This window comes from Delphinus delphis, chromosome 1 (assembly GCF_949987515.2).
Source record: "Delphinus delphis chromosome 1, mDelDel1.2, whole genome shotgun sequence".
Taxonomy (NCBI): Eukaryota; Metazoa; Chordata; class Mammalia; order Artiodactyla; family Delphinidae; genus Delphinus; species Delphinus delphis.
The window spans coordinates 17722927-17738793 of NC_082683.1; the positions used below are offsets into that span (position 1 = coordinate 17722927).

Sequence of the window (15867 nt, forward strand, 5' to 3'; positions counted from 1 at the left end):
GAGTATTTAGAGTTTATAAATAATCCATATAGCCCTTTGATGTATATTTTCAGGTCATTGTTTCTTGCAGCTAACTTTCAATTTGGGGGCTTTCTCGGGCATACCCTTTACAGGATGCAGTTATATTTAGTGGTGGGACAGAGTGAATTGTATTCTGTTTGATTGTAAACGGAAAGGAGTTGCTTCTCAGACAGCAGCCATCTTTTACAGCCTGGTGAAGCCAAGATATTGGCTCCTTATCATTAGTCCTAGAGAGAGAAATGGAAACTGAAAGAGGATGGGGATGATGGCACAGAATGGAAAAAAAGAACATCCCATTAGGATGTTATTATTCAAATCATTTTCATGAGTAATTTTTGAGATTTAATTATTTTTCAGTGGCTTAAAGACCTCCCTTGACTCCTACCATTTAAAGAAACAAAAACCAAACAACAACAAAACACTTCTCACATAACCTAAACAATCTAAAATTTTATAAAAGCTTTCAAAATGTTTTGAAATTGCTTTTTACAAATTCCTAATTTTTTAAAATGTTCTTTACAAATAGAGTATGGAGAGATCAAAATTAAATAATTCCTGATACAGTCTTACTTTAATATTTTATTCATTAATTCAGAAAACATTTGTGTGCCCTCTGTCTCCTGTGTACAAAGAATATAGCAAGGAATAATGGGATCATTATGATTCCTACCCATGTGTGCAGGTTTTTGTTTTGCTTTTTTTCATTTGTTTGTTTGGAGTTTACAGAGTACTCTCATGTAATCCATGACTGAAGTATCACTGCAGTTCAGTAAGATTTCCCCATACTTGAAAATCTACAGTCATCAAATGGGCCTGTGTAGAAATGAGAGGTATTGTCAACAGTTCATGCTCAGTAGACACTCTGCCCTTGGGCATGGGGCTGCACTGGAGAGGCATTTGTCAGATAGATATCAAATCATTCACAGCTGACTTTGACACTGTGGGGCAAGAGTCAGAACATGAAGGTAGGAAAATGGCCTTTAGTGTTGAAATTTGTGAACAAATATTTTCTATGTGAGTGGCCCTTGCTCAGCCTGTACAACTGGTGTTAGAGACATTAGGGTAGGTGGCTAATAGTACCAGTAACTAAGTATGTCTTTTGGGTGTCAAATTGTTTCCTACCTCACATCACTTAATTCTGTTCCTTTTATATGTCATTCATTACCTACCACTCTCTCAAATAGTTAAAGTTCATTTGCTCTTTGTGCTCACATTGTACTCCATGTAAACTCTAACTACACCTTTCTTTTTAAGTTATCAAAGAGCCCTGAGATGGTACCTTGCCAGGTTATTATGGTTAAACTAGAATTTATGACTTTAGCCATTTAATTTCTGAAAAACAGGATCGTGTGGGTGGACGAGTTGCTACATTTCGCAAAGGAAACTACGTAGCTGATCTTGGAGCCATGGTAGTAACAGGTCTTGGTAAGTAGTTCTTAGTTTTGTACTGTAATACAAGGTCTGAGACTCATAAAATTGTTTAATCTTACATATATATATATATATATATATGTATGTATGTATGTATGTATGTTTTTTTTTGTTTTTTTGGCTGCGTTGGGTCTTTGTTGCTGCGCACGGGCTTTCTCTAGTTGCTGCGAGCAGGGTCTACTCTTTGCTGCGGTGCGCGTGCTTCTCATTGCAGTGGCATCTCTTGCTGTGGAGCACGGGCTCTAGGTGCACCAGCTTCGGTAGTTGAGGCACACGGGCTCTAGAGCGCAGGCTCAATAGTGTGGCACATGGGCTTAGTTTCTTCTTGGCATGTGGGATCTTCCCGGACCAGGGGTCAAACCCTTGTTGCCTGCATTGGCCGGCAGATTCTTAACCACTGCGCCACCAGGGAAGTCCCTGTTTAATCTTATATTTTAAAGCCATAGATACAATTTTAAAATATATTGGTTAGGATACTGTTCTCAGTATTAGTGAGAGGTAAATTGACAAATAGTCTTCCTGAAAAGATACATCAATATGAGCATAATTTAAAATGTACATAGATTTTAACCTAGCGGATCCAGTTCTAGGAAATTATCCTAAGAAAATAGACAACTGGACAGTGACGTAGCAGATGTTAGAAACCACAGATTAGAAGATTAAATTATTATACAATGAGAACTATGCAGCCACTAAAAATTATGTAGCTGCATATTAACATGAAATTATGTCCACATTTGTTGCAAAGTTGGAAAAAGATCACAGAACAGTGCATGTGTTATGATCCTTTTGTATGTATATGTCTGTAATTTTATGCACATAAAATCTAGAAGGGTCTGTAATGTTAACCAATTTTTGGTAATAGGTAATGTTTTGCTTTCTTCTTTATGCTTAACTTAAATATTTATTTTACTTTGGGCATTTTGTTGATATGTAATTCATGTACCCTAAGCTTTGATATTTTAAATTTTGAGTAAAAATATTTTTGCATTGAGGTTTTTTGTTCTCTTTTCATAGGTATGTTGAATTTAATTGTTGGAGTTTTTTCTAGGAGGGAATCCCATGGCTGTGGTTAGCAAGCAAGTAAATATGGAACTGGCCAAGATCAAGCAAAAATGCCCACTTTATGAAGCTAATGGACAAGCTGTAAGTTGACAACAAACTACTTTTCACAATTTCTTTGGTTCAGTGGAAAACAATTTTGGGGAAATATGTGAGTGAATATACACACATATAAATATGAGCTGAGAGTAGAAATGATGTGACATTATTGTGATTGTTTCTTAACTCTGAGCTGTATAGGAAGGGGTTATACATGCCTGTTTAGGCATTTATCTTTAAATACTTAATGAAGATTAGGCTAGCTAGGCTGTTAAGTTTTTTAGTTTTTGATGGGCTAATAGCGAAATGGTGGTACTAACCTGATGCTTAGGTAGGTTAAAGTGTTTGTTGATCAGAGGCATAGGAGCTTCCTATGGTTGGTATGATAGTAGCATGGAAGTGATATTCAGTATGGGAGAGTGAGAGTGTTTTAACAGCTGTATTATAAGTTATGTAAGTCAGTCCTAATTTTTAGGGGTCTGTGAAACTCAAAAGTTTGTATTCAGCAGAATTTTTGCCAACTCCCCTGTTAGGAGTGAGGGAGTCTACAATTCTCAGGCTATAAACACACTATCATCTTTATATTTGAAGGAAGGGAAAGCTTGCTATGTATATGGCAGTTTAGCCTACTGTTATTAAAAGTGGTTAGATTCCAACTCTAGAATTTTGTGTGATAGGTCCCATGGGACATCCTCACCTTTTCCTGTCTACCTTTAGGATATGCAGTTTATATCAGAGAAGTACAGACTTCTGGGAAATGTTTTGGTTCCCATCCCCACCATTCTGGATCCATATTTACTCCCAGGGCTTTTTTGGGGGTGAGGGGAAAGGGCGGGCAGCCTTCTGGCAAAATAAACAAAGTAGAAAGGAAAAGGATGAAGTAGAGGTTAATTCAACAATTCTATAAACTTCTATTTACCCTGCAAAGACCTGTAAAAAATAAAGAGATAAGACAGTGTCCCTGCCATGTAAGACCCCATAGTCTGGTGGTACTTGTACACAAATAATTATCTTTTCCCACCTTTTTATTATAGAAATTTTCAAACATATACAAAAGTAGAAAGAGTACTATAATGGACTCCCATTTTTCCAGTCTTGTTGAGAGCAGGGGAAGTGACATGACCAGATAGGTGTTTTAGGTAGATAGACAGTAATTTAGAGAATTGAATTGAGGAAGCAGGGTCTCTGAAGTAGATACTACATTAGTTCTCAAGAAGTAATGGAATCCAAACCAAAGATTATCACTGATCTTTGAGACACTATCTTTTTCTTTAGACTTTCCTGAATGTAGAGCCTGTTCATTTAGTCTTTCTAACAGTAAAAAGTGAGGGGTTTTTTCCTAGTAGAGATATCCAAAGAAATTGTCTGCTTTCTTGGTATTAGATAAGCTGTAAAACATTTTTTAAAACACTTGTTTCTAAATAACATACCAATATTTGCTGAAGTGTGGCCTATAGCCAGCTGCCAATCCATGAACTGTTGGTTACTAGTATGGGATGAGATATATCTTGTGCCAGAATGTAAATAAACCACACCATTTAACCATGATGTTTGTTCAGAGGATGACTTTTTTTTTTTTGGTAGCAAGACTTTGTCAACGAAAGAAGTGGTGGTGCGTTTAGTTTATGTTCTGGCATAAGCTCCGTATCTCACCAGGACCAGCCCTTTGAGTAGCATTTTGGTACACAGTTGTTAAGCTGGTGTGTGGTTTTCAGCATTTTGTTGTCATTCAACTCTGATCTTTATAGTATTTTTCTAGGTTTGTTTGTTTGTATTTGGTGAAGCAGCCAAATGGTAAGGAGGATTCTTTAAGCATTCTCAAATTTGGGAAAAAATTCTTTGCATCTTTGAGTTCTGCTTGCCTTAAGTTAGTCAATCAAACATAAGAAGACATTAATATTTCTTAATCATGCTGTTCCCAGTGGTCTAGCTCAGAGTAGGAATGGACAACCGGTGACCAGTAGACTGGCTTTTGGCTTATATGACAAGTACTGAGAGCTTATAGCCTGGTTAATTTATGCTTATAATCACAGATATGTGTCGTGCCTTTAGAAATCTAAGGAATCGCTCAGTCAGTTGCTTCATTCTCCCATTTTGCAGGGGAAGAATCTAAAGCACGTGCATGTTTCCCTGAGGTCATTATAGTCAATAAGTTGTAGAGCCAAGGTCCGTTGTCTGGTGTTGCAGCTTTAATGCCCGCACTTGTTCTGTTCTGCCTAGCTGATAGTTCAGGGAAGGTGGGAGCAGGGGTGAGTGTGCAGTTCTGACTGCCAGTGTGACTGCATCAGCTGAGTCTCCTTCTCAGAGAGCTTTCTTTTAATAGGTATTCTAAGGAGGCCCACCTAGAGTGATGATATTCACTCAGCCATTGATTTTTCTTCAGTGAACTGTTGAACGAAATGAGATGTGTTCCTCCATTCTCTGTGGATAGCCTCAGTGGAAGAGAGGGTGATTTGATGGTTCTGTTGTTAGTACATAGAAATTAATTATTCCATCCTATACAAGGCCAGCAGTTAACTCAGAGTTATTAATATCATTTGTAATTTTGTCTTAAGGACATATCACCATACTCAGCCATTTTGCTGCTATAGAAAAAAAATCATGTAGTAAGTGGTTTTTGTTTTGTTACCTTGTTATTGTTTTAATAACAGTCACAAGAATCCCTGAAAGAGTTTGCCTCTCTCTTCTCTCTGGTCCTGGACTGGCAGCTAGTATGTTGAGCTTGTATGTTTGTTTTTGACAAAGGAAGCTTATTTTATGGCTTTGGTTTACTAGAACAGGGCTTTCTAATCTGGTTCTACTATAGGATATTCTTATAAATAGAAGTATCTTCCAAGCCTATAAAAACAATCAGAGGGCTTCCCTGGTGGCGCAGTGGTTGAGAGTCCGCCTGCTGATGCAGGGGACACGGGTTCATGCCCCGGTCCAGGAAGATCCCACATGCCGCGGAGCGGCTGGGCCCATGAGCCATGGCCGCTGAGCCTGCGCGTCCGGAGCCTGTGCTCCGCAACGGGAGAGGCCACAACAGTGAGAGGCCCACGTACCGCAAAAACAAAACAAAACAAAAAAAAACAATCGGAGCTAATAAAGCAGGTGCCCTCGGATTAACTGATGATGGAGTTATCCTCTGAATTATGCAGTTTTAAATAGATATGGGTAAGGTTGGGAAATAGGGTAATTCATATTTCAGGAGCATTTTGGGTGTCACCAGTGAGAGGACTGAAAACATGGATTGGTGGGGGAGACTGGAGAAATGACTGTGAGTGTTTTCTGCATCTCCTATACGGCTAGTAACTTGGGGGCTTTAGATTCTAGTTTTGTGTTTGACTTCTTTTGAGTAATGAAAAGGTATCTGAAGTGAGTGACTGTGTGAGAGAGAGAGACTCTGTGTGTGTGTGTGTGTGTGTGTGTGTGTGAGATTATTAAGTGAGATCAAAAGACTCAGTAACTACTTAGAGAAACAGAACCTGATTATGAGGAAGAAAGATAACACTTGAAAGGTAACGCATGCCAGGCTTCTTAGAAATACCATTGATTGGATACACTCAGTACCTATCATAACTTAGCAAGTTTCCACTTTTATTCATAGAGAGTGGTGCTTAAGTGGTTATACTTTTGACAGAGGTATCTTGGCCGTTTCAGTTTTCATCTTCCTTTTTGGAAACATCTTTGGTATCTTTAAGGAAGTCTTTCTCTACCCTTTAAAATCATGACTGCCAATCCCTGCTTTTTATAAATATAAAAATCTCATGCCTTCCTTTAATGTTTTTGAAGTTGCAAAATAAGTTTTTTCCCCTCAAATATAGTTATAATACTGACTTTTCTTTTCCAAACTATATTAATTTATTTAACAAGAATTTACTGAGCACCTCTGCTATGTGCTAGAAGTTGCTGGAGTGCACTCCTTAGACATGCCATGTGTGCCTTCTCCACATGGCTTAGTCCCTGCTCTAGGAAAGTCAGTTATTTACATCCCCTGAAAGATTCCTTATGAGGTAAAAGAAGGAGAGGGAGGCAACAGTCTCCATTTATAGAATCACATTGAATTTTATTTGAATTAAGGATATACCTGTTGTCCTTATTCTCCCTTCAGGGTTAATAACAATATCTCATTTCCCTTAGCTATTTGGGAATCTGGGTTAGAAACTCCTCAGATGTAAATTTATTTTTCCACTAATCTTTCGTTTTACCGTAATTGTAGAAGTGCATGGGGATGGGAGAGGTGGAGGTTGACTGTGGCCTCTGTTGGCCAGATTTTGCCATTACAACTTTCTTCAACGTGTAATTCTTCCTGAGGATTTCTCTGGCTAAATCTCAGAATTTTGAGTACCTGGAACCTAGGTACACTTAACTCCATTTTTGCTCTGCTGCTAGAGAACTTATGCAGACTGGAAGTATGACAGATGGGCAATGTTTTTGAAGACCTACCAAGCTTGTGATGATAGAATGCAACCAGAGGTAGAACTAAGGAGAGCTGTCCTTCCTTTGAGATGATTCCTTACAGAATCAGGGACCGTGTCCAGAAAGTTGTTTGGCTCTCCCAGAATTTATTCTGCATGAGCCAGTCACACAGGCTTCCCCACCCGGACCATGTTCAGGGATGCTCCATATAATCCGTCCTCCATATATGGATGCTCCGTGTAATAGGATCAAAGCAGTCAGGGTTAGACCCCATTTAGAGGAGGGAGACTCACCAAATGTTTAGTCTTGAAGGAACCATTTATTTGGAGCCTTTCATTGAGAAATAAATGGTTTTGAAAAATCATAAAATCTGTTTCAAGCAATAGCCTTTTTGTTTGATTCTTTGCTAGGAAACTGTATCAAAGGCCCTTTCCCGAAAGACTGCTTCTTCGTTTGTTGTTATGTGTTGTCACTGTGTTGTAATATAGGAATCCAGCTGCGTAAAATGTGGTGCTTAAGCCTTGGTAACATTTGCTGAGTTCCTTTCTGAGGATGCAATTTAAGAATATACAATAGAACAGTCAGGTTAGGGCTTCCCTGGTGGCGCAGTGGTTGAGGGTCCGCCTGCCGATGCAGGGGACACAGGTTTGTGCCCCGGTCCGGGAGGATCCTGCGTGCCACGGAGCAACTAAGCCCGTGTGTCACAACTACTGAGCCCGTGTGCCGCAACTACTGAAGCCCACACACCTAGAGCCCCTGCTCCACAAGAGAAGCCACCACAATGAGAAGCCTGCGCACCACAACAAAGAGTAGCCCCCGCTCGCAGCAACTAGAAAAAGCCCACGCAGCAACGAAGACCCAACGCAGCCAAAAATAAAAATAAATAAATAAACTTATTTTCTAAAAAAAGAATGAATGGTCAGGTTAAACTAAAATTATTGTGACTTGTGTTAGAGATTGCCAGTATTTCAACATCCTTTCATAATTATTTGTGGAACTAACAGAGTCCAAGGGTTCTCACCAAAGGGAAAGAAATGACCTGAAACAGGTGTGTAGGGGGTGCTTAGGGTAGTCAGTTGCTAAAGTTCTTGTCATTGTCTGAGTGTGTCAAGTAGAATATATCTAATAGATTAACTTTAGAAACAGAGTCAAGGTTTAAATACATCAAAAACACATTTTGCTTTTCTCCCAGTCAGTATTGGTGTCCTAATGGACAAGTATTTTATGTACTATTTTCCAAATATTTCTTTAATTTTAAAGTGTAATTTTAAAATTAATGGGAAAAAATCCAGGTTTCAAAGCTACCCCTGGTGTCACTGACAACATTCCTATAACTGCTTAGCAGAAAATGGATGGGACCTGACTGCTGACTGGAGCCCCGAGTTAGAGGGGGTGTCCTGGAGATGCAGTCATGTCATTCTGGTATCAGATGCAGCAGTGATCTTTTGGTTTGGTGTTTGTTTGGTTTGATTGTTGTTCTTTTTCTCTTGTACTGAATTTTGCTTACTCCTCTCTGCTTTCTGCACTGTCTCCCTTTAGCACCCCCACCCCCACCCAAAGTGCCTTTCTTTTGCCCATTTCTGTGCCTTGACTCTCTCATTTTAGTCTCTGTACAGTCTGTTCCTTATCTCTGTGGTAGTTGGCAGCTTCTGAGCTCACAATGCTTCTGTCATGCTGTGTGTTTAAAGCCTTGATTCTACTGCCGTCTTAGAAAACTAAACTTGGCTTGGCTGTGGGCTCTTATTTACAGTTTATTTCTCTCTCTGCTGCACTGGTTAAAAGGACACTGTCAAGGTATTTTTCTTTCATAATTTTTCAATTCATTTTCCTCACTGTTTACAGTAACCCATTAAAAGCCTGAAACTTAAATCTTTCCCTTCCAAAGATCCCGTCCATCATACATTCCCACTGGTTTGTTGTAGAGTTGCACCTGTATGTTGGGCTGGTGCCATTTGAGTATTTGTCATTGAAAGAGCATGTAAAAAGTCAAGTTTTTTGTCGGGGGTGTGGGTGGACTAAAGGGGAAAGTGTAACGAATCATGTGGGCTGCTCAGCACACAGAGGGAAGAAACAAAAGGTCAAATTTGGTCCCTCTAACCTTGACAGTGTCCCTTTAAATATTTCTGTACCACACACCCTGGACCCCAGATACTGAGCCTTTGAGTGCTGCGTACTTTTTCAATATGAACTTCCCTATGTGACTGTCACTCTAGCTGTAAAGATTAGAGCTTGTCTAAAGCAAGCCATCCAATTGACACTGGAAGAGCTTTAATCTGTACCATTTGCAAACTTGGCGTATTGGCACTTTCTGTCCTATTGTAGAGGCATATGTGATCTGATCCCTCTTGCTGCTATAGCATCCTCCTGCTAGGCATTTTAGAAGCCACATGTAGAAATATCACCATTTGTACTCCGGGAAAAGCAGTCATTCATATTGCATCTGTGATCAGTGAAGAGCTCATAACTATGTAGATTTCATATTGAAAATGTGATTGTTTCCTTTTTAAAGGAGCACCAAATTTAGAACCATCTTTTGTAACATCACTGCGGGAATTAACACCAAGCAAAATTTCAGCATTGCTTTGAGCTGTTCTTTATGTGACCATCATATATAGAGTATATGTAACTGACGGGAAAGTAAATGAAATTCCTGACAAGAAGGTCACTTCCATCAGCTCTGATAGCTGTGTAATCAAAACAAGTAGCGATGTCACCAAGAACTCCTTTCTTTGGCCCTGGACTTGAATGGGTAGGTCAGATGTGTTTGATCCACCAAGTCCTAGGTACCAAGTCCTAGGTACCACCCTGATATATAAATGGCACCAAGCATCCAAAGCCTGATTCACTGCCTTATTTCTCAACATAAACCAAAAGATTCTCAGGGGTTTCTATTTCTAAGGCTAAGGGGGATTCTCTAATTCATAAAGATTTCCTGATTTCTCCCATGTGTGATCTTTTAGAACTTGATGCTTTAAAATATTATTTTGATTGAATTAGTTACAGTGTCTTGTCATAATTTACAGTTCCAAAGGAGAGTTGCAGTCCTTTTCCCTTTGTTTTGGTGCAGATTATACTTCTCACCATATTCTTTTTTGCTATACCATGGCTCATCTGCTAAGAGTTACTGTGTGACTCATCAGTGAAGGGGCAGAGGCTAGTGCTTCGAAAGCATCCATTTAATTGGGAAGGGCAAAACTGAAGGAGTTGCAGATGAGAAGCAGAGTTTTACTGTGATGATCTTGTCCATAATAGTTACCTCTAATTGTAGATCATTCTTCCTCAGCCTTAGTGATTATTAGGGCTTACTTTCATGTTTTGTTTTCTTGTTACCAATTTTAGGTTGATGGTAAAGTGAAAATCCAAATTTTGAATCCTGTTTCCCAGTTGGTGCCTAGCGCCTTTTTTTTTTTTTATGTATTTATTTGGCTGTGCCGGCTCTTAGTTGTGGCACGCGGGATCTTTGTTGCCACACGTGGGATCTTTCGTTGTGGCATGCGGGATCTAGTTCCCTGACCAGGGATTGAACCCAGGCCCCCTGCATTGGGAGCACGGAGTCTTGACCACTGGACCACCAGGGAAGTCCCGATGCCTAGGTTTTTATGGCAAGAGATGCTTGCCTTAGACATGCTTTTTCCTTCTCGCTATTCCCATGAATTCAGCAATAGGATTGTAGATACAGTTTACTCTGGGGCTGAATTAAGCAGTAGCAGAGGAATTTGTGTCAGCTAACTGATGGTATCACTAGGTAGGGGCACAGCAGGGATTAGGAGCATGGTCTTGCAGCTTGATGATCTGCTTTGCAATCTGTTCTCTTACTCCACAGTAGTGAGCCAGACCTGGTACCTCAGTCACTCATAGTCTAAGAGCATTGGATATTCAACTCTGAACTTAATTGGTGCCATAAAACACTATTACTCTGAGAAAGAATTAAGATGCTGTTGTGTTCTTATTAATAGCCATGAATTTCACTTCTCTCTTCCCTACTCCTACCTGAAATTGTCGTCTTTGAGGGGAAGCAGATACCTTGGGCTTCTTATTTTTTCATCCTGTCCTTATTCTGGAAGGTGCTCAGGTGTGTTAACATAGTCTTTGTTCTCTGGGACTTCTCCAGTGTGTTGTCTGCATGTCAGCCCAGCTTATCTCAGTGCATGTCAACTCCAGGGCATCTTGGGCTCCACATGACTTCACTCAACACCAATGTGAATCCTGTGGCTGTTAATAAAGGTAGAGTCCCAGCTCTGAGGGCAAAATCGTGAGAATAGGAAAATATCTGGGCTGAAACATTTCATATCTCATTTAATGGAATTGACCACTTCATAGAAAAGACAGTTTGAATCATTGTCCTCAAAGGTTTCCCCTTTGAGATACATATTTTGACCTTTTAAACTGCAGAGCATTTGTGTTTTCATGGATGGTTATGTTTAGTCGTGTAAGGACCAACTCTGCCATACTTCAAATTTTCAGGTTCCTAAAGAGAAAGATGAAATGGTAGAGCAAGAGTTTAACCGGTTGCTAGAAGCTACATCTTACCTTAGTCATCAACTAGACTTCAATGTCCTCAATAATAAGCCTGTGTCCCTTGGCCAGGCATTGGAAGTTGTCATTCAGTAAGTACTTTGATACCGCTTGTTGTATTATAGATTCCGTTTATAGATTTGCTATTTAATGTTTAAAGTTTTCATCAAATCTTATTTGAGCTAGTTTTCACTTATTTTCTTGTGAGATAGTTAAATCCAAAAGTAAAGCTATTTAAAATAATTACATGATCCTTAAGGCTCTCTCGATTGTAAAATTCATGTCTTTTATGGTATTGAATTAACTGTATTTAACATAGCCTAGAAAATAATTTGCCACCAGCCAACTTTCTTATTCCAAAGTATTAGAAATTTTAGAGGGCCTTGATGCCATCAAATGTTTCTGATGGGCACCTGTCTTACTCAGCAAGGCTGGCTGTGTGGCCGGAGCATATATATTGTCTCTTCAGGTTACAAGAAAAGCATGTCAAAGATGAGCAGATTGAACATTGGAAGAAGATAGTGAAAACTCAGGAGGAACTGAAAGAACTTCTTAATAAGGTGAAATTTTATATTTTTTTCATAGCTGAAGATGCATCAGTAGGGGGAAAAGGCCTTTAATTTAGAAATTTAAAAGCATTTCTGATTTTTTTTCTCCATGGGAGAGAAAGTCTGCACAGCTCATTATTGTTAAGAAAATAATGACTAGCAAAGGGCACTGTATTATCTGTCAGTCTTTCTGTATGGCATTATTGGTAAATTGATGCTGGGGGAAATAGATCTTTCCTGTGTCAGGTTGCTGTTGCCTGTTGCAAAGCTGGCCTAGTGCCCTCTGCTGAAGTCTAGGATGAGAAGGAGATCAGCTGTGCTGGGGTTAAGTTCCCACTGATGAAGACAACATGTCAGCAGCCAGTACCATAATTCATTGGCATAATTATTTCACTTGAGGTGCCAATATGGGGATATTCCCCAGTGGTACCTGTAAGGGGGCCTTTGTTTATGCCATCTTCCAGAGCCCCAGCTCCAGACTGGGAAACCATTTGTTTCTCCTCATCCTGCCAGCTGCAAACTTGGGGGCTTTATGATGCAAAATCTGGGTGCATCTTGTGACTGGACTCTTGCCTCATTCTCTCACTGTACCTCATTTCGTCATCTTGTCAAATGAAGAGGTCTCTGGCACGTCTTCTTCATGGATTGTGGTATGGATGAAGTGAGAAGAGTGGCTAGAACATGGCCAGCTGGTGTGAAGCTCCCAGTCTCAAGCTTTAACCTTCACCCTAGTCTTGTGTAGCACCACCAGAAATCCGAAAAAACTAACATTGGGAATGGTTCTTTGTGTGATGATTTGACCTTTTACATATTTAAAAAACAAATCATGACAATTTGTTTCCCAAAGCAATAAGTTTAATTGGAGACAGTTTGTTTTTCCTGGTAGTTAATTTTTAATTAATTACATATTTTTATTAATGGGACATTCCTAGTTCTCCCATTTGTTTTGGAAGACAGAGCCAATCCTCCTTATCTGATAGTGATGTGATACCTCTATGTTGAGCCATATAGGATTTTTTCCTGTTTTAAAATGTCATTAAAAAAATTTTTTTTAATATCATGATTTGGAAGAGGTATTTAAGAATTCCATAGACCTTGCAGTATAACCCTGTTTTGGTATAATAGCAGTTTAGGGGAGGAACCAAAGTACATGCTTTGGTGATGAATTACTGTCTGGAATGGTAAATTTGTATTTTTCCCTCTTAGATGGTAAATTTAAAAGAGAAAATTAAAGAACTCCATCAGCAATACAAAGAAGCATCTGAAGTCAAGCCACCCAGAGATATCACCGCTGAGTTCTTAGTGAAAAGCAAACACAGGGATCTAACTGCCTTATGCAAGGTATGGTATACATACATGCCTCATTGATTTTTACTTGGAATCCTAAGAAATAGTATAGATCCGGGAAACTTTGGAAAAGAGAGAGCCACTAGCCAATCACAGGTGCCTGTAGTAGGAAGAGGGTTTGGTACACAGGAGCTGTGGGAACTTAATGGGTTAATTTTGTCTGCTTTTTCTGCAGAATTCCTGCCTTGTTTTCACAGTGTCATCCTTTAGCTTACCCACATCTCAGTTTAGCCCTCTGTCATAGTTTATCTCTGACAATTTAAAATAATGATAATGAACATGGACTTCAGAGTTATTGAATGGAGTCAAACTGTCTGGTTGAAATCCCTAACTTAGTATCTCCTAGCCCTGTGACCTTAGACTCCTTAGTCACCTCATCTGTGACATGGTGTTAGTACTACCTCACTTGTAGGGGGTCTGAAGTGGTTATTCCATGCTCGGGACACAGTAAACGCACCGGAAGTGGTAGTCACTATTCTTTTTCATCCTTACTGTGTAGCATACTAGTATGTTTCTTTATTTCCTCCTTCTGCATCCTCCCCCACCTCCCCGCCCCCACCCCCCTCAGTCTTAATTCTAGGCTAACATTGTAACTTGTCTCCGAGAACAACCATCCCTGAGCCCTGACCCAACCTCCAGCCTTCAGCTAAGGCACACTTGTAGATTAACCTGAACAGGGATATGGTCCAGGCCTTACACCTTGTGGTATAAATAACTAGGTGGGTCTCTGACCCATCAAGATCAACCCAGTTCTCTTAATTTTATCAGGAATATGATGAATTAGCTGAAACACAAGGAAAGCTAGAAGAAAAACTTCAAGAATTGGAAGCCAATCCCCCAAGGTAAGGAAAACACGAACGCTCAGAAAGATAGCTTTTACTGTTCCTTCTGTTAGATTTAAAAGAAAAATTACAAAGCACCCTGGGCTTTTATTTATGTTCAGTGAATGTATTGTAAATTGTTTAATGAATGGAAGGTATCTGTGCACATAGGACTATTTGTCAGGCTCCTTAATCCTCTGCTGTTATATTTTAATGTGTAACGGTGTCCTAGATACTTGCTAGGTATCTTTTTTTTAAAAGATAGCCTTTTCCCATAAGATTTGATACATGAATGAAAATTGTCTTTGAGTGGCGTAGAAGGTGGTATTGCTTTAAACTCATAATTCTGGGGACTAGGAAAGTATTACACTTTATTTCCATTGGGTTTTTGACAGTGAACTCTTACATGGTGACAGTGTGCTGCATGTTGCATCCAGCCTCCACATACATCTACTCTTTTCTGTAGTCAGGGATGCTACCCATTCTTGCTTAAAAAAAAAAAAGTCCATGCTTTATTCAAAATATAAAACAAAAAAAATGTTTTAAAGTAAGCTTTTATAATGCAAGGTAACAGGATAAAGAAGACTTTTTTTTTCCCCGGAATTACAGTCAGGCCTTGCTTTATGGCTTGGCCTGCTCTAGGCAGCAGGAATAAAGGGCTTAATAAAACAGAACGGTCCTGCTTTTTGACTTAGAATTTCTTCACATAAGGCATAGTCCCACTGAGATCATCCACATCAGCCCATTGAGAATCATAGTAATGTCCTTTAATAACCTTGTGCTCCTTTGTTCTCATTTTGCAGTGATGTGTATCTCTCGTCAAGAGACAGACAAATACTTGACTGGCATTTTGCAAATCTTGAATTTGCTAATGCCACACCTCTCTCTACACTTTCCCTTAAACATTGGGATCAGGTAAAATTCCCTTACCATGTATTGCACATGTCTTTGAGAGGGCTCCTAAGATAAACTGTTAATTTGTTTGTATGTGTGTTTTTAAACAGCTTTATTAAGATATAATTTATATTCAATAACACTCACCTATTTTAAGTGAGCAATTTGATGTTTTGCCAGACTTACATAGTCATGAACCACCACACCCACAATGAAGATACAGAACATTTCTGTCACCCTGAAAAGTCCTCTTGTCCCTTTGCAGTCAGTCCCCAGCCCTCCTGCGCCTGGCCCTACGCAACCACTGATTTGCTTTCTGTCACTATAGTTTTGCTTTTTCTAGAATTGCATGTAAATTGGACCATACAGTATATAATTGTACAGTATGTAGCCTTTGTCTGTGCCTTTTTTTGATTTTGAGATTCATTGTTGTTGTGTATATCAATAGTTTGTTTCTTTTTGTTGTTTAGTAATATTCATATCCATTGTATGGATACGGCCACAGAATGTACCCATTCACTGATACATGAACAGACATTTAGGTTGTTTCGTTTTTGGCTATAAATGATTGAAGCTACTGTGAACGTTCATGTCTTTCTCTTGGGTAAATATCTAGAAGTAAAATATTTGGGTCTGCGGGAAGTAGATTTTTAACTTTATAAGAAACTTCCAAACGGTTTTCCACATCTCATTCTCAGCAGCAGTAGTATATGCCCGCCCCAGTTGCTCCATAACCTCACCAACACCTGGTATCGCCAGTTTTTAAAATTTTAACCATTTTAATGGTT

The 15867-nt window shown here is 39.3% G+C and overlaps 1 protein-coding gene across 2 annotated transcripts in view; it reads left to right on the top strand.

Annotated features, from left to right (window-relative positions):
• KDM1A (lysine demethylase 1A) overlaps positions 1-15867 on the top strand; it is a 64213-nt gene that overhangs the window by 38867 nt on the left and 9479 nt on the right. For both annotated transcript variants that reach the window (XM_060015794.1, XM_060015804.1), the window contains 7 exons: positions 1365-1446; positions 2504-2598; positions 11419-11561; positions 11939-12029; positions 13224-13358; positions 14133-14206; positions 14989-15100. In XM_060015794.1, the coding sequence (XP_059871777.1) occupies positions 1365-1446; positions 2504-2598; positions 11419-11561; positions 11939-12029; positions 13224-13358; positions 14133-14206; positions 14989-15100 (732 nt within the window). The remainder of the gene's footprint in view (positions 1-1364; positions 1447-2503; positions 2599-11418; positions 11562-11938; positions 12030-13223; positions 13359-14132; positions 14207-14988; positions 15101-15867) is intronic.